The sequence below is a fragment of the Acomys russatus genome, chromosome 6, assembly GCF_903995435.1.
Source record: "Acomys russatus chromosome 6, mAcoRus1.1, whole genome shotgun sequence".
Classification (NCBI taxonomy): Eukaryota; Metazoa; Chordata; class Mammalia; order Rodentia; family Muridae; genus Acomys; species Acomys russatus.
Window position 1 is genome coordinate 9,449,771 of NC_067142.1, and position 25,332 is coordinate 9,475,102.

The following is a 25,332-nucleotide window of genomic DNA, read 5'->3' on the forward strand; positions in this document are numbered from 1 at the left end:
TTCTTCACCATACCCTCACAGCTGGAGGAAAAGAAATCAAATTCTGAAGGTGTCTTCCACCGGATCACACGGCACACATGTGCCACAACAGCTTCATGATCCCAAGTATATAAATGTAATAAAAACCATCCAAATAAAAAATAAAAGGTGACATTTTTAAACATGCATATCTGTTTCAGGAATAAAATGCATAAATATCAGGCAATAGAGACAGTTTAATTTCCATTGACCAACAAACAGGTAAACAAAATGGGAAGTATACACAAAACACTTTGGCAATAGAAAAAAATGCTGTAGAATGCACGAAGGGACAACTATCTCTAATTGGGAGAAAAGTAATGGAAAGAAGCAGCATGTGTTGAAGTTTATTTTAATGAGAGTTCCATCCTAGGCAAATTCAGAGGCAGAAAGAGAGGAACGGCTTCTAGTGAGGGCTGTAGAAATCTAATGCTCAAGAGAAATAAGGTGGCTGACAATGAAAAGAATCAGAAACCAGGTAATTGTTCATATGTAAAAGCCACAGGAACATTGACAGCATACAACTTAACAGGGGAGTCTTTTTTGTTTACAACATTTAATGAATACCTCTTTTCTCAAGAAACTCTGTTTTAAAAGTATGTTATTTTCTCATTTAATTTTTTATAGCAGGATGACTTGAATAACCTAAAATTTAAGAAAAATTTCAGCCAGAGAATTTGCTAAATATAAAATGGTTTTTGGCATTTACTGAGTCTAGATAAAAGATTAGCAATAAGTAAAGATTTTTTAAAGCATAAAAAAAGAAACACCTACATACCTGGAAGGATATTTCGATCATATTTCTATTCAGAATGAAATCAGAATCACAAATGAGACAAAGCCCAAAAGAAAAGAAGCACACAAAATAAACCAAAGTTCTCAACCCCTGTCAGGGATTGTCACATCACCAGAGTTGTAGTGCCAGCTCTGATGCTAAGTGTTCTTTGTCCTCCAGAGGACTTTGTTTCTTAGAACTCAAGTCAGGGGGCAAATAACCACCTGTATCTACAGTTCCAAGGAAACCAGTGTTCTCTTCTGGCCTTCTTGGGATCCCTTCACACATATGGCATAAATTTGTACAATCATACACATAAATATAAAAATAAGTTTGTACAGACAAGTCAAGAGAATAGCACCTTGATGAAAGGATCTGTACCACTGATCGCATGAATTTGAAGGGAATTGTGGGATATCCACATTGGCCTCACTCACTTGTGTTGGTAGAAGCTGTAAGAAGTATGTTTTTCTCTGACACACTTACTCACTATCATTTCCCATGTCAACATGAATCCAAAGTCAATGGAGCCAAGGCCCTGATGGCTGCAACCTATAAAGTTATAAGCTCAGATAGTCATTTCTTTCTTTTGTTATGACAATATATGAAACAGAACATCAGAAATTTGGCCCAGCACTGGTGAGGAGTTCATGTCCTTAATTCCATTCTTGGTATTTCACATGTTTAAAAACCTCATCCCTGACATCCGTGATGCTGCAAAAAGAAGCAGAGAAGTGTACCCCATTGGAGACCACTCTTTGGTCAAGGACGTCTCTTACCATATGGTCTTATTTTTCAGCTCCACATCATTTCTCTCAGATGTAATTGTCAACACAAAAATTTAGCTAGGAATGAAGTCTTACAACCAGTGCTTATGCAGGGCATCATTTCATTTGAATATAGAGGTATGAATTGGAAAGAGTGGAGAGGTAGGCTCCAGAGGAGGCAAAGGGGACATATTATTTAACTTATGGATCAAACTGAGAAACAATATTTGGACAGATGTGAACAACAGTTGTGGCAATATTGATAGATGAGAATGAATACAAATGCTGCACAAAAGGGAACCTGTAACAATGAGGATAAACTTAAAGGAAAGCTTGTAGGATGTTTGAATAATGTCCCTTGAGAAATGCAGGTAGAGCCACTGTTCAAGTCCCTCCAGCATCTGAAGATTTTGACTTTGCTACTACAGGTACAGTGTTGGTATACCTTAGTGTCATGTCTGTGCCCCTACATTTGCATGTGCTTCTTGTACTGGACACTCAAGGATGCACTGCAACTTTTTCAGAGATTGTTAGCAGGACTCTTTCCTTTTGTGAAAATCGAGAGCAATATTTGTTCTCTAATTAGTTTAAAATGCATAGACAGGCATGGTGCTTCATGCCTTTAATCCCAGCACTCGAGAGGCAGAGGCAGGTGGATCTCTGTGAATTCGGGGCCAGCCTGGTATACAAAGATGGTTCCAGGACAGCCAGGCCAGGGCTATTACACAGAGAAAGCATATCTCAGAAAACAAAAACAAAACAAACAAAATAATGTTGTACATGCTTTCATGCTCTCTTTTATTATTTTATCATTACCATGACATAGGTCAGGATAAACCATGAAGAGGGAACCTTAATAGAAAAAGAGATGCCTCTATCAGATTGGCCTGTATGCAAGCCTGTGGGAGAATTAGGAGGTCCCAGCCTAGTCTGAGTAGTGCCACCCCTGGGTCAGTGGTCATGCATTATCCACAACTGCAGGCTGAGAAAGTCACAGGGAGCAAGCTGGTATATACATCCTGTCACAGTCTGTGCAACAGTCGCTGCCTCCAGGCCATTGCCTTGGTTTACTGCTTTATCTTCTGATGATAAACTGTGACTTCTAATTCAAATAAGCCCCTTTCTCCCCAAGTTCTTTTCATCATACTATTTATCATAGCAAAAGAGACTATATTGAAATAGAAATTGGAAGCAGGTTATAGAATATTGTTAGGTTAGACCAGCATTTGCTGTTTTGATGAGTATTGTGGGATGCATTCTGTACTTTGGTCTGGAAAAGCCATTGTGTGCTTAGAGATTACTGTACAAATTTGTAACATATGCTGGGAGCAAAAGATGGTTTGGCACCTGGCTTGTGAAATTTTAGAGGGAAAATAGGCTCTACTAGGGATGTTCATGTGATATTTTTTATTAACAATCAATGGAGGTGAAACATGTACTTCACTGAGATAACAGTTGGCACTGAGAGGTCCACTGTGATTGATAAGAGACCAGCATCACTAAGAGAAAATCTTTTGGCAGAAGTGTTACTTGGGGCCATCAGACAACACTATAGGCCAGAGAGGCCAGAGCTACATTTCAAGCTCACACCAAACATGGTAATACATAAGAATCTTCCAAATGGAACTGTTTTTTCTGGAATGAAACTACTGTACTGAGTGGTTAATAGAGAGAAGCTGAAGTATGGCATCAGGAGAGGCCAGGAGAGGCCAAGGTTGAGGTGTAACCTCAGATGGGTCATTGGGAGAAGTTCAACTTTGGCACCATGTGATAGTATAAGAGTCACAAAAGAGAGTCTAGGAAGCCACCAGTGATGGTAGAGACCCATCGTTTCAGAGATGTCAGGACTCTGGGACAAGAGACAGAACAGGCCTGAGTTGATAAGAGGAGCTATGTGCACTGCAGATAGCAGAGCCAGAAGAGTGAAACTGTCTAGGCACTTGGGAGCCCAGGTCATGAGTGAGTACAAGGTGCCAAGCACTGAACTCTTTTACACTGTCTATAGTTACTTTTGCTTTGCTTTGATTATGACTGTGTCCTGGTTCCTTCCTATTCAAAAAAAGAAAAAATAACTTATTTTTGATAATAGAGAAATAAACATTTCAGAGGCTTTGGGAATTTAGAGAGATTTCAGATAATTAAAGAGTCTGAACTTTAAAAAGTGTTTGGATTTTTAAAACTGGTAATGCAGCTATGTGTGGTGGTGCATGCCTGCAATCCTACTACTTGAGGATACTGTGGCAGGTGTATCACTATGAATTAGAGGCCAGTCTGGTCTATAAAGCAAGTCAGGGACAGCCAAGGTGACACAGAGAAACTCTGTCTCAAAAACCAAATACATAAATAAGAAAGAATGTTTTATATAGTTATACTGATGTTAATATGAGATCTTTGAGACAAACAACAATGGAATTTTATAGTTTTATAGTAGTGTATTCATGTGCCAAGTTGACAAGAGGTCAATAGTCCTTGTTAATATTTGTCAACATAACAGTGGTCACAGTCATCTAGGAAGAAGAAAGTTGAATAAGAAAATTGATGATATACTCCCAGTCATCTGCTGTTTCTTCAGCCAGGATTATATGTCCACTTTCAATTATTAATAAGCACTGGTGGACTGTCAGCCAACACATAAGCCCAGTGCAGATATAATTATGTTGATGAACTAAGCAGAGTCCAAATACAGGAAAGATTTCTGAAAGTACAAATCATGGGCACTGCTTGAGAGCATGGAGGACATTGGTTTGATAATTCCATATAGGTACTGCATTGCTACATGTAGAAACAATGGAGGATAGGTACCATTGGTTTAACCATAGCATGTGGGTAGTGGAGCACTTCATGCAGTAGAATTTCTTTGGATGACCTAAGGCCATGGGATCATTAGCCACAATATTTGGATGTTACAGGCCCACAACCAGGAGTGATATACATGCCCACCTTACCTTTTTGGCAGAAAGGTCCTTCATATGGTGAATTGGTACAGTCACAGGAGTAGCCACTATGCTTCTCCACACACTTGCCCCCATTATGGCAGTTGCTTCCATAGCTGCTGCAGTGACCTGGACAACCAGGTCTGACTCCAGAAGTCATCTTTGCCCTCTCTTCCAGGTCAACTTTTAGTCCATTCAAGTGTAAAGAACGGATGCATCCAAGAAAGCCTTTCTGTCTTGACGATGTCCCCCCTAATGGTGAAAAATAAAAGAGAAAACAAAAAAGGTGTCATAGATCTAGGACATATATGTAACTGGTAGATCATAAGAGTCCCTAGCTGCCCTCTCATCCCATATCATGCTGTAGTCTGTCTCCCTAGATAAAACAAGAGCCCTGCTGTGACCATGTATCTCTTCCTCTTCCCTTTGTAACTGCAACAAGGGCCTACCCTTTCCCTACTGACAAGACATTAGAAAGTCTTAACGTAAAGTTAGATGCTGATGATGTCTATCATGCAGAATAGGAAATTTCATGTGGGACTTGTCCGTGTCACCTTGAAAATTGGTAAGAACAACATGCTTCCTTTGTGTTCTCTGGATTGAAGAGCTCCTCCCTCTCATATCTGGGTCTATCATGTTTTGTGGTCTTGATGCTATTACTCTTCCAAGGGAGCTCACCTGAAGGGTGATTTAAATTGAGGGTCCTCCTATCCAACTATACCCTCTTCTTACATGAGAGGATCATCTTTGTGGTAATACTTCGCTGTGGTGCTATTGTCAGCTCTGCTGAACTTTTGCTTCAGTTCCCAGTACATGAAAGGAAGCTAAGAAAACTGGAAACCAGGGATGGAGATGTGATTCAGTTGGTAGGGTGCTTATCTGGTATGCAGGAAGCCCTGGGTTCAATTTCAAGTACCACAGAATAAACTATGCATGGCAATGAACATCAATAATCTCATCACTCAGGATGGGAGGCTAGAGAATGAGAAGTTCAAGGTCATCTTTGACTACATAGCATGTTCAAGGCTAGCTTGTAATGTACATGAGACCCCATTTCAAAGAAAAACTGCCTGCAGAGAGGGAGACACTGAGAGGAAAATATAGATATTAAAATGCATAAGAATAAAATTTTACATGACCACGGTCTCTGCACATAAATAAATTATAAATTTTTATGCAGTGTATAGTGTATTTCATCTGAAATAAAAGAAACAGAGTAAGTACTACATTCTAGAAAATTTCGAAGAGAGATGTTATGCGAACCAAAAGTAAAAAACTAGAAATATTCCCTTATGCTTATGCAGTACAGGACTATGCACTGGAAGAGTCAAAGACAGGTTTTGTGGTTCAACTCCATGCCACTTACTTGTTAGCCATATAGACAACTGAATTGATTCAATTTAAGTTATTCTATATATTACTCCATGTGTTTACTTTACTGTAAAGTAAAGCTTACTGAAGATCATGGAATACAGTACGGGTTCAGTTACTGCTGTCCTCTAGGTTTCTTTTGTGTCTTCACCTACTACTAAGAATCAGTAGGTGCATAATGTATTATCTACTTATTGATCCTAGAATTTATCCAATAAAATACTACTTAACAGATAAGGTTTCCTGACTTTCATTCGGAATCTGGCTGCAATCTTATTCTCAGCCAAGAAAACATATGAAAGGGGTCAGAAGAGTCTTTAATACACTCCATCAAGAACTGAACATTGATTTGTTTATATAGACAAGCCAGCACTTTCTTAATATTAAAAAGTATGTATGTGTGCTAAAAGACAAGAAGATGGAAAGCACAGATAAATCCCTTTAGACTTTATGTGAGAGCTGCTGAGAATTCTAGGAGATTGCATAAGAGGCCGAGGTACATTCTGAGTTTAGGAAACAGCCAATTAGTGTCCATCCCTTGAGTTCAAGGTCATAGAGTAGATGTGTGGAAAGTGCACACAAATCCTTCAATTCTACCAAATGGACTAACAAAAAAGAGAAGGAAGAGGAGAAGTAAGGAGGGGCTAGGAAGAGCTAAAGAAAATCCTAAGGGTAGAAACTATAAATACATTATTTTCTGTCTCTATTAACTGTCTAAATGGAGACTCATTCTTCTTTAACACCTTAAGTTACAACTCTATGAAATTTTGCAAACTCTTACCCAGATCTAGCCAATGGACAGGACATTCTACACAGTTGAGTGGAGAGGGGGGTCTGACTTTCACATGAACTCTGGTGCCCCATATTTGACAACGTCCCCTGGATGGGGAGGCCTGATGGCACGCAGAGGAAAGATAGCAGGCTACCAAGAAGAGACTTGAAACCATATGAGCATAACCAGGGTAAGGAAGTCCCCATTAGTCACAGTCATAAAGGAGAGAAGTAAGAGGAAAGCAGGAGGGAGGGGGGAACTGGAAGATACAAAGGATGGCATGACAATTGAGATGTAATATGAATAAATTAATAAAATATATTTTAAAAAGAAAGACATTTTGGTCTAGAAAAACATTTTTCAAGCTTTAGTCATGACCTCTTTGGGGATAAACTAGCCTTTTATTGAAGTAACCTAAGACCATCAGAAAACACAGATATTTATATTACAATCCATAACAGTAGAAAATATACTTATGAAGTAGTGATAAAAATAACTTTTAAGCTTGGGAGTCACTAAAATATGAAGAACTCTATTGAAGAGTAACAGAATTTGAGGTTGCAAATCAATAGTCTAGGAAGTAGCAATATCTGCATGTGTGCTTACCAGAGTAGATATAACAGGCGTATCAAATTTACTGTTTTAGACAAGAACTATATCAAGAAGGAAAATGAATTGTAAACTGGGGCAAGTGAGTTGGATTGATCCATAAGGTCCTAGCCTTTCAAGCATGAGCACCTGAGTTTAATCCTCAGGACCTATCAAAAACCTATGCTATGTGGTGAAAACCAACAGTTACAGTAATGTAATTTGTGAGGTAGAGACAGTTAGATCTTTGAAAGCCTATAGGTCAGATAGCCTAACCTACATGTGGAATTTACTGGCTAGTGATAAACATTGTCTTAAATAAATTGGGGAAGGTGTTTAAGGGCTGTTCTCATACCTCCACATGTTGTGCTGTGCATGCTCACATGCACTCACATGTGCATAATATATACAAACATGAACATACACAATGAACATGCACAAATACACACACACACACACAAACACACACAATAACTCATTCACTCATGAGAGGAGTGGGATGTGTAAGTTGAATGGATGATAGAGTAACAGGTGACAGGAAAGATAATGAATAGTGTAGATGATTAGAATTGGCGTGAAGGTTAGAAGTATTCCTTCCTTAGTCCATCCCAGGTATAGTGGCTTGAGTAAGAACAGTTTCATTAAGCTAATGTTTGCATATCTATATATTTTCCACAGTTGATGGAACTGATTGGAGGAATTAGGTGGGGTATGACCTTGTTGGAGAAGGTTTGTCACCTGAGACTCAATTTGAGATTTCAAAAGTCAGCTAGCTCTCTCTGACTCATGCTTATGTATCATGATATAAGCTCCTTGCTTTTGCTCCAGCACAAACCCTCCCTTGTTCTTGCCATGTGCCCTACCATGATGATTATGGACTCTCTTTTCAACCTTGATCACAAATTAACATTTTCTTTGTCATGGTTTCTTATCATTGCAGTAGAAAATTAACTAAGACACCAGGTTACCAGACCACAAAACACACATCTGAATTCCAATGCTTGAGTCCAAAGAATAAAAATGAATTTTTCTAAGGCACAAGGCTAATCGCTTACTATGAAATAATAACAAAACTTGAGCTTGTTTCCTGTTCTGGTAAGAATGCAGGAGAAGAGGCCAAACCTCAATTGCACTGCCTTGTCTGTTTCAATTTAAGTGAGTAAGTCCCCTTTAACCACAAAATAAATCAATGATGCATATGAGCCAATGACAAAGGAAAGCTCATTATTTCTTTTCTGGAGGTTATGTGCAACAAAATGAAGAGGATTTATGGATTCTAACGCTTCTGTTTCTTTTACTCTGTAGTCACTCCCCTTCATGGATTAGAATAACTCTTCATTTATCTTGTTAGTGTCATTTTTCTCCTAGCAGAGGTGGCAAGTGCAAGATCTATTGCACATATTCTTATGTGTGCTTAGTCAACAAGTTTATATATGGAGAAAGGGGTGGCTAGAGAGATTTCTCTGGTACGGATGCACTTCTCAGAGTAAAGACTTCCAAAATGTAGAGCACTTTTAGGTTGCCATAGCAGTATGATATGAGGCATTGCACAGTGAACTGAAGTGGTGCTTTTCCCTGACTGTGTTTTAATTTTATCAAAGAGAAAAATCTATAGTATAAATTATTGTTATTTTAAAGAATGTCCAGTGCCAGGTGTGATGGCGCATGCCTTTAATCCCAGCACTCGGGAGGCAGAGGCAGGTGGATCGCTGTGAGTTCGAAGCCAGACTGATTTACAAAGTGAGTCCAGGATGGCCAAGGCTACACAGAGAAACCCTGTCTCGAAAAAACAAAAAAAAAAAAAAAAAAAAAAAAAAAAGAATGTCCAGACTGGATCAAGTGTTGTGTGATTTTAAGAGGCTATGTACCATCCCAATAACATACACACATGTGTACCTCAGTGTACATACAGGAACACATACACATAGACTACACCCAAGCACACATCTACACATGCATGTGTATGTATACACAGAAACAACACAAGCACACATACATGTACATGCTCAAAGAGACAACACAAATACATATACACATATTCATGTACATGCAGACAGAGGTAACACATGCACAGTGCACATATACATATACATCCACACAGAGAGAAAAGAAACACATGAACACACAGAGGACCACATGAAGTCATAGTAGTAGAAACCAAGTCGTAAAAGTCAGTTTTCTCTTTCTACTATGTAGGTCCGGCAAATTTTTTTCCTTTTTTTTTATTATTAATTTATTCAAATTACATCTCAGTTGTTAGCCCATCCCTTGTATCCTCCCAGTCCTCCCTCCCTCTCGCTTTCCCCCCTATTCCCCTCCCCTCTGTCTGTGACTGAGGGGGATCTCCTCCTCCTGTATATGCTCATAGGGTATCCAGTCTCTTCTTGATGACCTATTATCCTTCCTCTGAGTGCCACCAGGCCTCCCCATCCAAGGGACATGGTCAAATATGGGGCAACAGAGTTTGTGTGAAAGTCAGATCTCCTTCTCCACTTAACGGTGGAGAATGTCCTGGGTTCAGTAAATTGAACTTAGGTTGTCAAGCTTGGTAGCAAGTACCTTTGTCTGATGAGCTGATTTTCCATCCCCATGTTACCAGTTTTTAAAAGAAAAGAAATACTTGCAAAATTCCAATGTGTCCTCCATTGATACATAAGATGGCATTGTGCCGGCTTACTTGTGATTTCTTTTCAGACCCCACCCAAATAGAGCATATGGAGTTACTTGGCTCTCTCTGCACATACATACTTCTGTCATCCTAACACATTTTCTGCTTTGCATTTTTGCATCTTGAGTTATGTTCAGATGCTGAGTAGTGGTTTTTTTCTTTAAAATTATAACATTCCTTCCTAGAGAGGATAAGTAAGACTGATGACATAAAAAAAATTGTAATTCACAAGGCCCTCCAAAAATTTATAGAAGTGATAACAATTGCTCAGAAACGATATGCTTCAGCCTGGCCCTGAGATGCCAGTAAGTGGTTCAGGGACCTGGAGTTATACAGATTTTCTTGAATTATCCTCCCAGCCAGTGTGAGGTGTCAGTGAGGCACCCATGTTGCTTTGAGTGTGCCTTAGCTATAGTTATATAAGGAACTAGTGAGATCCAGGAGGTATACTAGAGTGGGATTGCTTCTTGGGTTTGCAGTGTTTGCCTTATCTGGGAGGAAAAGATAGTTGTTTATACCTCCCAGGGAAAATTCACACAACAGTTTACAATAGAGTTAGAACAATGAAAAACAACATTCACACAATAAGTTTACTATAGAGTTAGAACTATGGAAAATGTGGCTTTATTCTTAGAGTAAGTTGCAGTCATTCTTTAAAGTCTCAATCTTGATCTGCAAGTTCCTTGAGAGTCAAAATTATTCCATTACTCCTAAGTATAGGCATTTCAAGAATGCTTATTTTATACCAGACATTCCATTAAAGTTTTCTAATTCTCAGTGAGAAAGAAAGTGGTATTGCTGTCCTGCACTCCACACACAGTGGAAAAATCAACTTCAAAAACATTGCTATGGCTACGGTAAAGAGTCAAACAAAATACAGGGAAAGGCAAGGAGTGAGATCAGATCTGGTGACTGGAAACATTGTAGAAGACTCTGAGCCCAGAATCTGTGAGCTGAGCTGTTCTACTCAATAATTGAGGTAAGTATCATTACAAAGAGAATCTAGTTTCTTCTTCTCGTCCTTGCTTTCGTTTCTTTCTTTGTTATTTATTTTGTGTACATCTCAAGGGTTATCCCATCCCTTGTATCCTTCCATCTTCTTTTCCCCCTTATTCCCCTCCCCTATGACTGTTCCTGAGGAGGGATTTCCTCCCCCTGTAAATGCTCATAGGGTATCAAGTCTCTTTTCGGTAGCCTGCTATTCTTCCTCTGAGTGCCACCAGGTCTCCTCCTCCAGGGACATGGTCAAATATGAGGCACCAGAGTACATGTGAAAGTCAGACCCCACTCTCCACTCAACTGTGGAGAATGTTCTGCCCATTGGCTAGATCTGGGTAGGGGTTTAAAGTTTACTGCCTGTATAGTCCTTGGCTGGTGCCTTAGTTTGAGCGGGACCCCTGGGCTCAAATCTGCCTATCATAATGCTCTACTTGTAGGTTTCTAGGACTCTCTGGATCTTTCTGCTTCTTTCTTACATGATTTCCTATTCTAAGAAGTGTATACACATTCATTTATCCTTTTGACTCCTAACATCAGTCTTCTTGACAGCAAAAAACATTGGTTGCATGGTGTAACAAGAAGCAATTTGGGAAAGCATGCCTCAGTTGGGTCTGGTGTAGGATGAAGTCATTAGGAGTTGCTTCAAGTTCCTGCCTTCACTTTCCCCAGTGATGTACTCAATCCTAGAATTGTCCACTGAATAAACCCTTTCTTCCCTGATGCTTTTGTTTGGATTTATCATAGCCACTGCATAGCAAACAAGGAAAATGACTAAGTTTAACATTCATTCATTAGTTCATTCATTCATTGCTTAGCTGAATTATATAAAAATGTTGGGACTTAAATCAAACACATTTGGCCAGATGACATTTGCAAAAGTACTTGACGCTGAACACTAAACAGCAAGACACAAATCCAAAGATTAAGATGACTTCCAACAATGTTTCCCCCTTTTCAGTTTCATCAAGACAAACTCAGTAAAGCATAATAGTTTCTAAGATGATACTCACTATAGAAAGAAGCACAGCAGAAGTAGGCAATAGTTGGCTACAGTTTTATCGAAGGAGATGTCTCTTCCAGTCCTATATACATATTTGCACATCTCACTGCATTAATCATCAATTTAAATGTCTGGTAATTAAAATTTGACACAAAGCTCTACTGCCTCTCATCACTATCACTTTTAATTTGCACAAAGTTCATCTTATCCGTCTTTGTGATACTTGTCTGGATATGAGCATGTAAAAAAACAAATCCCTTCAAGTTCTGTTTTAGTCCAAAATGTGCATAAATACTTCCTGAAGATAAATTAGACTTTCACATGGAATATAATTTATGAAAATTGCAAAATACTTGCACTGATTCTACCAAAAAGAAAATATTAAATCTTGATGAGTAGCAAATTTCCTCTATGAAATTAAATGTGATGTTTAAATGCAATTATACCAGCAAAATAAATTAAAATTTTTAGCAGTAAATCATATTACTTACAGGAGTTATTAATTAAGTGAAAGACCTATAATCACAAGAAAAATGTTAAATCACTTGAGCTTAGTTTCTGCTGGATGCATAATACACAGCTAACGAAAATATGTGTATATGGTAGGTAATGAAATAAGAATCTAATGTTCTCCTATTCTATTACCCCTTTTCCTTGAGCAAGTATGTGTTTATATATAATGTTTTCAGATTTAAAAATTACATTTGTCCAAATATAAAGGAAGCAAATAAGAAATGCACATGGAGTGGAGATAAGGTTGCATAGCTGGTGGTAAGCTATACAATATGCATGTTGGTAGAACACAAGGATAAAGAAAGACATGTAAGGGGGAATGGTTTGCACACCTCCAATCCCTTCACATTGATAGCTGCTTAAGAAAATGTTCTACAGAATTAAGTATAAGCTGAAAATATGAAATCATTTTCTCAACTGAGGGTCTTTCTTTTAAGTGACTTTAGCTTGCAATCTGATGACATAAAATCATCCAGCACATTCCACAATATTTACTACCGAAAACTTGATTTTTTGGTTTAGTCAAACTATTTGATCAAACTGTTAACAATAGTTTGAGGAGTCAAGGATCACTAAGAAGGGTAATGGTTTGGAATCTCTAGGCTTACACTGTATAATTTTATTACAATTATCCAAAACATAAAATTCCATAGATGTCTAAAATCAATATACATGTAGAGAAATGGTATCAAAACAGTCTGAGACAGCCCCTAACTATATAAAGGAGTAGCAAAAAATTTATTGTAATGACCATAAAGCTATTATAAAATAATTTATAAAATTAAACTTATGGTGAAAAATGACACCATATTTTTATTGTTTCTATTTGTAAAATACTAGGAATTGTCTCTCAACTAGAACAGAAAGCCATCTTGTAGGTATTTCCATAAAGTGTGATATATGATGTCTCCTACCTATGAACAACTGGCTATTTAGCTGAAGTCGGAAATGGCCTTCCTCTGTGGACTCCCGCATACTCCGTGGAAGGTTGTCGACCTGCAGTGAGGTCTCCTTAAGGTTTCTCTCAGCCTGGATGAAATGCCATTGGTTGTCATTCAGAGGAAAAGGAGACTGGACTAGGAGCTCAACAGGGCCATTCCCAACATCAATGGCAAATGTCACCTCAGAAGGAGCTGCAATCAAATGAGAAAGATGGAAGAAGGTTATTATCCATATGTTACATGCACAAGCAAGGTCAGAATGTTTAGTGAAAGAGATTATATGCCTCCATCTATGTTAAGACTACATTTCTGAGCTCCCTGGACCAATGAACCACCATCAGCAGCAGTAACCTCTAAAGACTAAGAACAAATGTACTCTATGCCCTCCTCACTTCGCTTGTTCTTAATTGTTCAATACAGACAGCAGGGACCTGGGACATCTGTGCCTGTCTGAACCTGTTCTGAAGCTCTGGATTTCCTTGCTCTACCCTGTTTTTACCAGCGTCTTAACATACAAATGGGGGTAACGTACAAATGGGGGTAGCTACACATCTCTAACTTGCAAAGAGGAGACCCATGCCCTTAAAACAACAATATTGTCTGCCATGTTAGTTAGTTAGGGTTTATCTAGATTGGGTTAATTGAGTGAGAAGACCACATATATGTGAGTAATGCCTTTCCATAGATTGGAACCCTGAACAAAACAGAAAAGAAAGTCATGAGGCTAATAAAACAAAACAAAACAACAACAAAACAAAAAACTTAAGCCACTACAAACTCTTGACAATTTTGTTCAGTTTCTATCAAATAAGAGAGGAAGTTTGAGATGAATCCTGCATTAAAATAATTCTTGGAAAAATTTTTGATTACCAGGATATTTTAAAATCACAGGAATTGATCCTGGCAAAAAGAGATATGTTATATGTGTTATAATTATTGGAGATTATTATTTAAAAAGTGTATTTTACCAAACTTGTCCTTGTGATGAAAATTTCCCAAAATATTTTGAACATCTATGAGTTTTTATTAAAAAAAAAACCATACTGGAAATGAATAAAAATATCTTCTCAGAATATAAATAAGTAATATAACCTATAGTCTCCTTTGAACATGAAGAAGTACAGGAAATCAACTTCAGTGAAATAATTAACTATTTTGTATAAATACAAACCTATGGATAGACTTTTTAATTTTTAATTTTTAAATTTTACTACTGAAACATATTCTAAATATCTCTGGGGTTTTTTGAAGACCTTGTCTTTCTATAAAGTCATATCTATTTGTGCTACCTAAGATTTATATTTTTGTGATGAAAGTAGACTAGCAATTGATATGACCATGATTTAATCTACTAACATTTAATTTGTATAACTTATATCTCCTAAACAGCTTGATAGCACTTTCAAGGCATTGGAAGTAAACCTTGTATTATAATTGAGTTATATGGGTACAATAACTCACAGTAGAAATATACATATACATGTATATACATATACATATAATGTGTGAAGAGTAATTTTACATTTGAACTCTATACCACTGTATCTAGAACTTATTTCCATCTATATACAAAATTCTATATCACTGAATTAAAAATATCTTGTGAGTGACAATTGAGGCATTAAGTTGAGGAGTAGATTCACTAATCTACTTTTTGTTCTATCTTCCCTGTACATTTCTATATTCCCCCTTCTTTCTTTTCAATCACTTTCTCCAAGTGGGATGTCAGTGTCCAGGATGCTGAGAGGAATGCATCCTGTCAGGTGTGATCCAATGTCAGTGACTGATTCTTTTGTTGTAAAAGCATACAATTTCTCACAGGCATTATACAGTCCTAACATTATAAGTGTATAAAAGTGTGCATGATGCATGGAGCAATTAAGGCTGGATTTCTGCTCTGAAGAAGACATCTGTCAATATTCATTAATGCCATATGAAGAATGGCATCTAATAGTAATTCATAGGTGTTCTTTAGTCAACAAGAATCATTGTCTATGCCTATACATTCATGTTTCAGCCAGTTGCAGAGCTAGTCTCATATAGTGAAATTAGCAATATAAGTTACTTGCTTGTTCTGTAGTTTAAATTCTTCACATCATGATTGTAGCCCCCTCCCTCATTACCTCCTGATCTCCCTTCCTCCCTCATCTCCTCTCCTCTCCTCTCCTTCCCTCCCTTAGTACTCAGACACAGGAGCCCTCTTTGCCTAATATCTGACTTCAGCCTATCAAGTCTCATCTGTATTAGCTGTAACTTCTTCTTCTGTAGCCTGGCTTGGCTATCTTGTCAGCGGAAAGTGATCTCAGTTCAGTGGCCAGAGTACATGCCTAAAATAGTCCCTATTCTCCAGACATGAGATCCACAAGGAGACTGTGCTACTACATCCAAGCAGTATGTCTAGGTCCACATCATACATGTTCCTTGGTTCATGTTTCTGACTCTGTTTTGCAGTGTAGTTATCTTGTATTATGTGGCTAATGTCTGATTATGAGTGAGTATATACCGTGTGTGTCTTTCTAGGTCTAGGCTACCTCACTCAGGATGACCCTTTCCAGTTCCATCCATTTGCCTGCAAATTTCAAGATTTTTATTACTTTAAAGATTCATTGACAATGAGACAGATTAACTTCTGGCAACACACCCACCCTACTTCAAAGAAGATGATGAGCTTCAAAGAACCTCCTTATAGAGATGGCTTCGAATGTGGCAAACTAGCCACTGGCAAAAGTCCTCATTTCTACGACAGACAGAATATTGCCTACAAAAAAGGGCAGGCTTGGATGCAGTCAGAATTGATCACCAAACTCTGCCAAGACAGGGTAATCAAGTCCTCAATACTTCCTGCCTCTCAAATATGTCTGTCAGCTATATTGGACCAGAAAGCTGAAAAAGATACTCCAATGTTATAGAGAGTTTTGGATTACTATTCAGGTAGAAAACTGTCCCTGTCATCTTTGCATTTGGAAAGCTACTAACCTGCACTCCCAGCAAACTCAGATAATCAAGTTTATTCCTTCTCAAGTCTCTGAGGGAGTTGAAGGCCAGGTAGCTTAGTTTTACAATGAAGCTTAATTGTTTAGGGGTTAAGATATTTTTAGGTCTAGATAGATGTTCTAAATTGATAATGAGAATATATGATGGAGATTGATTTACATTCAGAAATTTACATGCACCAAGATAGGAAAGATGTCTTCTTTAAGGCTGTCAGATACAAATAGCCAAAACACTAAGAATGTAACTTTTATATAATTCCTGATTGTATCATTGTTCTTCTTGCCAGAGGTAATCTATTGTACAAATATGTAATAATATAAATGTATATATACAAAAATAAAATAATTTAAAAACCTGTAATGATGGGTGGTGGCAGAGATAAAGTGAAACTTGCTCTGTGAACTACGAATATTGAATTCATAAATGACAGCACTTACAGCTCATTTCAAGTCGGATGAAATCTTTAATGCCAAGGTTTTCTATGAAAACTCCAGATAAAGCGGTCGTTTTAAAAAAGAAGGAAATGTCCGCACTGAATTCCCCGTGGAAGGTGGGAAAATAGAGGTAAGAAGCCTCGGTAGAAAATGAGACAGCATTCCAGAAGTGTCCTGTGAAGTAGAGAGTCCTTAAACATGGCTTGTTTGTTTTCAATGGAGTATGAAAAAAGCAATGGTTTTGTAGGTAATTTTCAAGACTAGGGGGACACATAAAGGAAAAGGAATGAAGGATCCAAAATATCCTGTGGTCATACAATTCAGAAAGGGGCTGGGTATACTCACGGTCACCATAGCAACGCAAGGGACCAATTCTCCAAGCAGCTTCTGAGTTTGATCTGTTGGTGTCAGTGATAATTATCTGAGTTACAGGCAAGTGGTCTTTGAAGGAAAGAACACCAGTATCATTTGTCCTGCAAAACATAAAGGAGAAAAATGGATAAAATATAGATTATCTAAGGATTTTGTGGCAAGGCTTCTCTTTTACAAGTCTTAGATTGGATGCCGCCTGCCTAGTTTTGGAAGGAGCATAGCAGAAGGTCCTTCACTTCAGGGCTTGAGTGAATAGTTGGAATACGAATTATAAAACCCATGGCATGCTTCCAAGCACCACTCAGTTTTATGTATTCCCTAAATGTACGTGAAGGAGCAGAGGTAGTTTACAACTATCACAGTGCTGACTGTGGCCAAGAAGCCCCAAATGCTCACTGCAATATTAATGTGACATTAAACATCACTTCACTATAAAAGATCTTCTATTTGAGGAAATAACATGAAAAAGATATCACAAATATCTCTTAAAAGTCACCCATCGCAATTGTCTGAACAACCTGCCAATAGCTTTAATCAGGCTTGGATGCTCCTTATTACCTTTTAAGTTGTGTTAAAATGTCTACAGTTAATTGTTTGCTTTCTGCTCTGTTCTAGAAAGTTCTTGACGGCTAATGGGTCTGGCTTCATTCTTATTAATTATACAAATAAGTATTTACTACTTTTTCTTTGATAGGAAAAACATTAGAGAAAGCCAATATTTCTTCCTCTTTTAAAGCTGTCTTTCTGAGTCATGTGAAAATGATATGCTTGGCAGAACATAAAATTTGGAAGTAAAAACTTGACATCACAGAGCTGTGGTGGTATCTCAGGAATAATAATATGTTTGGGGTGTGAGCATGGATACCTGATTCTGGACTTTTTAAAATTATACAAAAACACCTGCCCTTGTAACACTCACTTTTAAACATAGGCTTCGGCAAAGTGGATACAGGCAGATTTCTAGGGCTTGCTAGACAGCCAACCTCATTGAGTTGGTAAGCTCCAGGCCAATGAGAAGCCTTGTCTCAAAGAAATAAGATGTATTTTACATTACCCCAGGGATAACAACAGCAGATGACTTCTGGCTTCTACATATACACTCATACATGTTCACATGCACCTGCACATACAAATAAAATATGCATACATATAACTCATGCACACACCAGGAAGACCTAGAAAATGTAGTATACGGGATAAATGTTATTCAAGAACATAATATTTTTGAATGTCACTTTCAAAATATAACTAAAAACAATGTTTTAAAAATTGTAATACAAATACAATTAAAATAAATAAATTACCATTGACTATGTAAATACTTCCAGGCAGAAATATCCTAGGGACACTCGTAACCTTTGCACACATGATTTTTCTATATGATGTGTGTCTACCACTATGTCCATTTACAAATGTTAAAACTGCTTCAGAGGCACTGAGGAGTTTTGTAGGATCATTGGATAGAAAAGACAGCAACCAAGTTCCTAATATGTGTCTTATGTGTTTGACAACACACCTTAGAGCTGTTTAGTGTGGGTGAGTAATATCTTTCCTGAGACTATTGCTGTATTGTATCCACATCTGAATAGCAGGTGGAAGAGATTTAAATGAGATTTGCAGCTGCTGCATTCAGTGTCTGGTCTGTGCTAAATGCCCAAAAACTAATCTCCCTGATACCTAGTTTTGTTTTCTTCTTTGTCTGTGAACTACTCTGTGCCCTCAGGCAAGACAACTTATTTCATATGCAACCATCTATGATCCTGGAATGGAGAGTTCTTGCTACATAGTATGTGCGGAAAATTAAACTTTAAGATTTAGAACCAAGCTCATGAGATTTGGATAAAGAGATTTAACAATTTACTTAGTTTATAAATAAGTCAAATATCCACCGGAACCCTTCCCCTAAAGCCCTATTTGAAATTACAAAAAATACATAATATAATATATGCAATTTGTGTCTTTGTATTTATAAGTCTTTCAAATGATATAATTTTGTCTTAGCTATAAAGGACAATTTTTCATGTTGCACACACACATAAATTAATTTTACTTTTTGTTCCAATTAATTCACAAATAGAGATTGTAAAGCAGAGCTCAAACAACTGCAGTAAAGATAAAACATAGAGTTCCCCATGAAGGATCCATGAGGTGCTATGTTGTCCTACTTTTTCCAATTTTTATTGCACATGATGGGTTCTGAAGTCTGTCCATTAATGCTGATTTTGCTTCCATTGGACACTACGATATTTGTTTACCTTCCATTGATGCTCTAGTATCAACATACTGGCATATATTAAAAGCAAAAAAGCTCTTCCAGAGCCTGGTACAGTAGTGCATGCCTGTAATTTAAGCACTCAGGGAGGTAGAGACAGGTAAATCTCTGTGAGTTGGCAGGCTGGGATGAAAGACAGGAATAGAAAATTAAAAAAAAAATCATTATAGAAATGAATGGAAGTACCAAATAATAAAAAGTTAAATACATTTTGCATATGGGATACATTCCTGAGGATTCAAAGATCTAGTGAGGTGAAAACTTCTATTTTTTATTCATATATTCTGAAATATTTGAATATCTTATAATAAATGTCTATTTCTTTTAAAATAAATGTTAAAGTTACAAAGAGAAAAATATTCAACTCTATGCATTATTTACAATGTGGTAGATCAAGACTTAGAACTGCATTGAAGTGTGTAGAGCAGACAAGGGAGACACAGAGCTTCTCTTATTGATTCAGGTCTGAGTGTGAGGTACACTTAGCAGAAAACTTTGGGTGTCCTTTCTCAGGAGCTCTCCACATTTTTTTCTAGTGTCAGAACCTTTCTTCAATCAATCTTTGAACAGTGAAAACACAGTGGCCTCACATCAAACAGACACATTTCTCTTCAACAGAAAAGGTTATTGCAAAGCCAGTGCAAGATAGACTATACACATGAATCCAGTGAGACATAGCCCTAATGGCCATTCAACATTTAGAACCTTTGCACCAGTGGTTCCAAAACAAACTTAAAGTAGTTCATATTTTAAAAAACAAGTGAAATATTCTGAAGAGGCTGGCTGAGAGCCCAGGACCTGCCTCTTTCCACCTGTCCAGGACTGGACCTACAAGGTCTTCCATCATGCTGGAATCTTTTTTTGTTTTTCTTGCTTTCTTTTGGTTTTTCTCTTTGTTTGGATACTGGAGAAAAAAACTGAGGTTTCATTCTTGTTTACTGAGTACTACTATGTAGGTTACCCATCCAATTCCAAGAACTACATTTAAAAGAGATTAGAAAATACATAGGTAAACGTGTGATAAATGGTTCTTAGGATGATGTCAGAGAAGAATAATGGCTTCCAGTGTTATCAACATGAATTAGGACTGAAGTGTATTTAGACCATCTATCAAAGAATGGCAGTAAAGAGGTGACCAAGGAAAATCACTCAGTCATCACTCATTCAGGACTGCAGGATCATTTCAGAAATAATGTCTTGAGGCATAGAGAGAAACCAACCTCTGCACAGTAGGTGGTGGGTCCAGGATTCCATATAATGAAAAGAAAGTAGGAAATAAAGATAAAAATGAAAGAAAAAGAAGAAAGAAGAAAGAAGGGAGGGAGGAAAGAGAAGGGAGGGAGGGGTAGGAAATGAAGGAGGGAGAAAAGAGAAAGAAAGAAGGAAGGAGATAGGGAAGGAGAAAGGGAGGGAGAGAAGGAGGGAAGGGAGGAAGGAAGGAAGGGTAGCAATGTCTCCTAAAATATATGGCTCTTTAAAATTAAAAAATATAGATTCGCCATTCAGATGAGAAAGTGATAGAAACACTGCCTGACAAAATGACCCACCAAGAACAAATATAATAACTAAAATTAGAAACCATCAAACTCTGTTCACTTTCTTCTCCAACAATGAAATAGGCAGACAGCAAGTAGCCAAGAAGAGACTTGATACCCTATGAGAATATATAGGGGGACATAATCCCCCTCAGGAACAGTCATAGGGGAGGGGAATAATGGGAAAATGGGGGGGGGAGGAATGGGAGGATACAAGGGATGGGATAAACATTGAGATGTAACAAGAATAAATTAATGAAAAAAAGGAAAAAAAAAAGAAAAGAAAGGCGCTTCACTTTTGTTTAGCCTTGAATTTGGAGAAGAAAACTTACAACTCAGGCTATGGACTGTCACCAGGAGCTACCTTTAAAATGCTTCACAATGATGCATTTCTTCCTCTCTGATGATCACTTTTTCCTCCCTGTAAAGGTCAACACTCCCCTACACCTTGTGCAGGACTAATCTGTCCACTGTGTTTTTGTGCACACACAGAGGGCTCTATTGGTATGTTTCAGAAAGCTTCTGCTTGTGGGCAGGGGAGATAAATTGTTCAGTAGGTGAAAGTACTTAAGCTCTGATCCACAGAAACCACATTAAAAATGTGCTTTATCATTCTTTAACAATACCACTCTAGAGGACATGAGTCTCAATGGATCTCAGTGGCCAGATAGTCTACAGGTTTATGAAAAGGCCCTGAGGGGAAAAAGATGACTAACAATAGAAAGTATCTAACTTCAACGCTTGTTCTTCCCACAAGATCACATAAATTACCCAATCCATATTTACCCTTATACATGCAACAAAAATCACACACACACACAAACACACACATGGAGTTTTATACATGTACATAAAAGCACAAACAGAATTGAAGAAAGGACATTTAGTAAGTCACAGTGAGCACAGCATAGGTGAGGAAGTTAAATAATTTCAGCAGTGGTTCAGAGGTTAGTGGACTAATAATCAGGTAAATAGAGGGAAAACCTGGGATCTGAGTGGATGACATCATCAGTAGAATATTTTTGAGGAGAAAATACAGGATTACCTTATCATGAATAAGGCAAGTACAGCTATTATCCCAGTCTGTACTGTGCCATAAACTAAGCCCAGACTTTTTTATCTTGAGAAGGGACAGTGTCAGCTTTCACCTTTCATTTTCTCCCTGTGTCAGATTCTCTAATTATATAGCATGAAGCAAAATGAAGAGGTGTTAGTCTGAACCTGTACATCCTTAAATAAGATCTAATACAAGAAAAAGTGAGGGGACTTATGACTCAAATTCATGAGTGAATCTGAGTGTATGGAGACAGAAGATCTCTCTCTCTCTCTCTCTCTCTCTCTCTCTCTCTCTCTCTCTCTCTCTCTCTCTCTCTCTCTCTCTCTCTCTGCCTTTCTCTCTCATAATATAATCACCTAGAAATACCTACACTTCCACAACTCTCCTAAACTTGAAGATGTCACTTAGTGTAATATTTCCTCTTGATTGCTAAAATTATAGCATCCAGTGTCTATACTGGGTTATTTGAAGTGGGAAGGCCCCCTTTACATGTGGGCAGAACCATTTTATGGGCTAAGGTCTCAGATTGAATAAAAAGGAGAAAATGAACTGACCATAAGTATTCATCCTTCTCTCTTTCCTGACTGTGGACACAAAGTAAACAGCTGGCTCAAGCTCCTGCTACCATGTCTTCTCTGCCATGATGGATTGTACCCTTTAGCTATGTGCAAGATAAGCCGTTACTGAAGATACTTTTTTATGTATGAAGGAAAGAAACTAACATATCCCTCTCCAATAATGTGCTGAGTTTGTCTCCCTGAAACTCACATTGAAGTCTGCTACATCAAGACCAAATAGATTGAGGGCAATGTGATTCACAGACAGTTTTTTTTTTCATATAGGACACAAGGTAGACTTATATTTAGGTCTCTATAATGTGATAAAATTCACTTCAAAGTATAGGGGGGCAATGGAAAAAGAACTTAAATTCTGAATTTCAGTCAACTTCATCTGACTTTTTCTATATGAGGAGATTGGGTTAAAGGAGGCATCTAAAGGAACTCTCCTCTGTACCCAAGAAGTTGCAGTTCTGTCATACTTTGTACTCATGGTCCCCATATTATGGACATTGAGAAAGACAGTGCTTATTCTTTTCATGAGATAATTTGTCAACACCTTTGTGCGTGTGTGTGTGTGTGTGTGTGTGTGTGTGTGTGTGTGTGTTTGTGTGTAGAGGAGCATGTGTATATTTGCATGGAATGGCTTCTGGAGGACTAATTTAGATGCCATTCTTCAGGTACTGCACATCTATTTTGTTTGGTTGCTTGTTTGATTGAATGTCTTTTAGGACCATGGTTCTCAACTTCCCTAATTCTAGGCCCTTTACTACAGTTTCTCACATGGTAGCCTCAATCATAAAATTATTTTAATTTCTACTTCATAACTGTAATGTTGGTACTGCTATGAACTGTAATGTAGGTATCTGTGTTTTCAGATGCTCTTTGGTGATTCCTGTAAAAAGGTCATTTTACCCCCAAATGGGTCTTGAACCACAGGTTGAGAACTACTGTTTTAGATGGTCTCACCTGGAACTTCTCCAATGAGCTCCAGAGACCCACCTGCCTCTAATTCACCAGTGCTGGAATTCAAGACTCTGAAACCATGCCCAACTCTTTAAAGATATTAGTTATGTGGATTCTGAGGATTTAATTTAGGTCTTCTTGCTTGTATGGTGCACTCTTTACTGACTGAGACATTTCCCCAACCCTTGCTTTCTGATCTGAAATAATATTTTGACTATAACTTAAGTTTCATTGATCTGTTCCCTGCAAGTAACAGTTTGAACAGAAAAAGAAATTGTAGTTTGTTGAAAAGAAACTTGACAGGAATTCTCATCTATAATTCAGAACCATTTGATGAGGAGACAGAGAAATACTACGAAAGCTGAAATGTCAGGGTGCTTGAAATTCAGCCCAGAACTGGAAGGTTAGTGTACACAGGTGTACACATGTTCATAACTGATAGTGTGAAAACTGGAAAGCTTCTCTGGAAGTTAGAGATGATATAGACCTAATGTATATGAGAACTTGAATATCACTTCAAAGGACTGAGCTGATTTGGAGAGCACTGGAGATCTGGTGTCTAATGGACATGGGTTTGAATTCTGGTCTTAGTATTTGACAGATGTGTTTACTATCAAAACTATCACTTTATTCTTCTGGAATTGATACTTTTCAACCTCAAAGCACATATTCTTATGGAATATCAAGATATCTGTGAGAATTTTATGATCACTAAGTCAAAATCAGTAAGTGAGTATATGCTGGCAAAGGTCAAAGTCTGACTTCTCGATATAGCAGTTTTGCACTCATTATACACAGAATAGTAGTTTCTTAGAGGGGGCCCTCACTTCAATGAACTGGTAACTCCAGATTTTGTAAGGGTGTCACTGAGTCTTAGAAATCATCTCCTCACATATATGATAACTAAATATTTTTCTCCTTTTGTGATATTTACTGTAAACAAGGCACTGTATGTAGATGAAGTATACTAGCACCTTTAGCAGTAGAGGATCAGACACATTCACCCTCACAAGCTCCCCCACCACCACCTCCACCCTCCAGCCTTGACACACACACACACACACACACACACACACACAAACACACAAACACACACTTCCCAGGGCTTATATAACCTTAATTCCCAAGTAAAGTTTGGCTTGTTTTCTCACTCCACCACAACTGAATCAGACTTATCATTCTGGAAAAAGAAGGGCTCCTTAGGTATGTGCCAAGCTTCTAGGACTTCCTGCATTCTCAAGCATGTGAAATTATCTACTCCAATTGTGGCAAGATGGGTGCTGACCACTGGGAAGTACTCTCCTAGCCTTAGGGCATACACATGTTTCACCTGACATGCCTGGAATGGTAGATGAAGCATATAACTGTAACACTGCAGTTCTATCACTGGCTTTTGGAATGCATGAGTTTCCATTGCCTTCTGATACTAACAATTTCATGGTCTTGGGCTCATTTCAGGCACTTGTTCACTGACTATTCTGTGACCTTGCCATGAAGAACTGTAACACTTTTAGATCTTGTGGGGTTCCTGAGTCTCCATTGCCTATTGAGACCTGCAGTCTCATTCTAAATGAGCTAATTGTAACACCATGTACGGGAACTCATTTCCCACCTTCCTCCAGAGCAGCTGGGAACATGGCTTTGTGCCCAAGTCATAAGCCTCATCCCTAAAGCATTCTAGTCACCCTTGAGTGAGAATTGCAACGTCTGATCTTGCGGTCCACTCCTTCTTATCAGGAAGCATGCAGAGCCTGAACTGACCTGCCAGATGTGGGATCCAGAGATATCACCAGACATGGA

General features: G+C 38.0%; 1 protein-coding gene across 1 annotated transcript in view; it reads right to left on the reverse strand.

Moving 5' to 3' along the window:
* Window positions 1–25,332, reverse strand: part of LOC127190912 (contactin-associated protein like 5-1-like) — a 721,994-nt gene that overhangs the window by 144,730 nt on the left and 551,932 nt on the right. The window contains exons 15-18 of the mRNA XM_051148186.1: window positions 17,119–17,246; window positions 16,777–16,947; window positions 13,319–13,537; window positions 4,506–4,745 (exon numbers count right to left, since the gene is read on the reverse strand). Coding sequence (XP_051004143.1) covers window positions 4,506–4,745; window positions 13,319–13,537; window positions 16,777–16,947; window positions 17,119–17,246 — 758 coding nt within the window. The remainder of the gene's footprint in view (window positions 1–4,505; window positions 4,746–13,318; window positions 13,538–16,776; window positions 16,948–17,118; window positions 17,247–25,332) is intronic.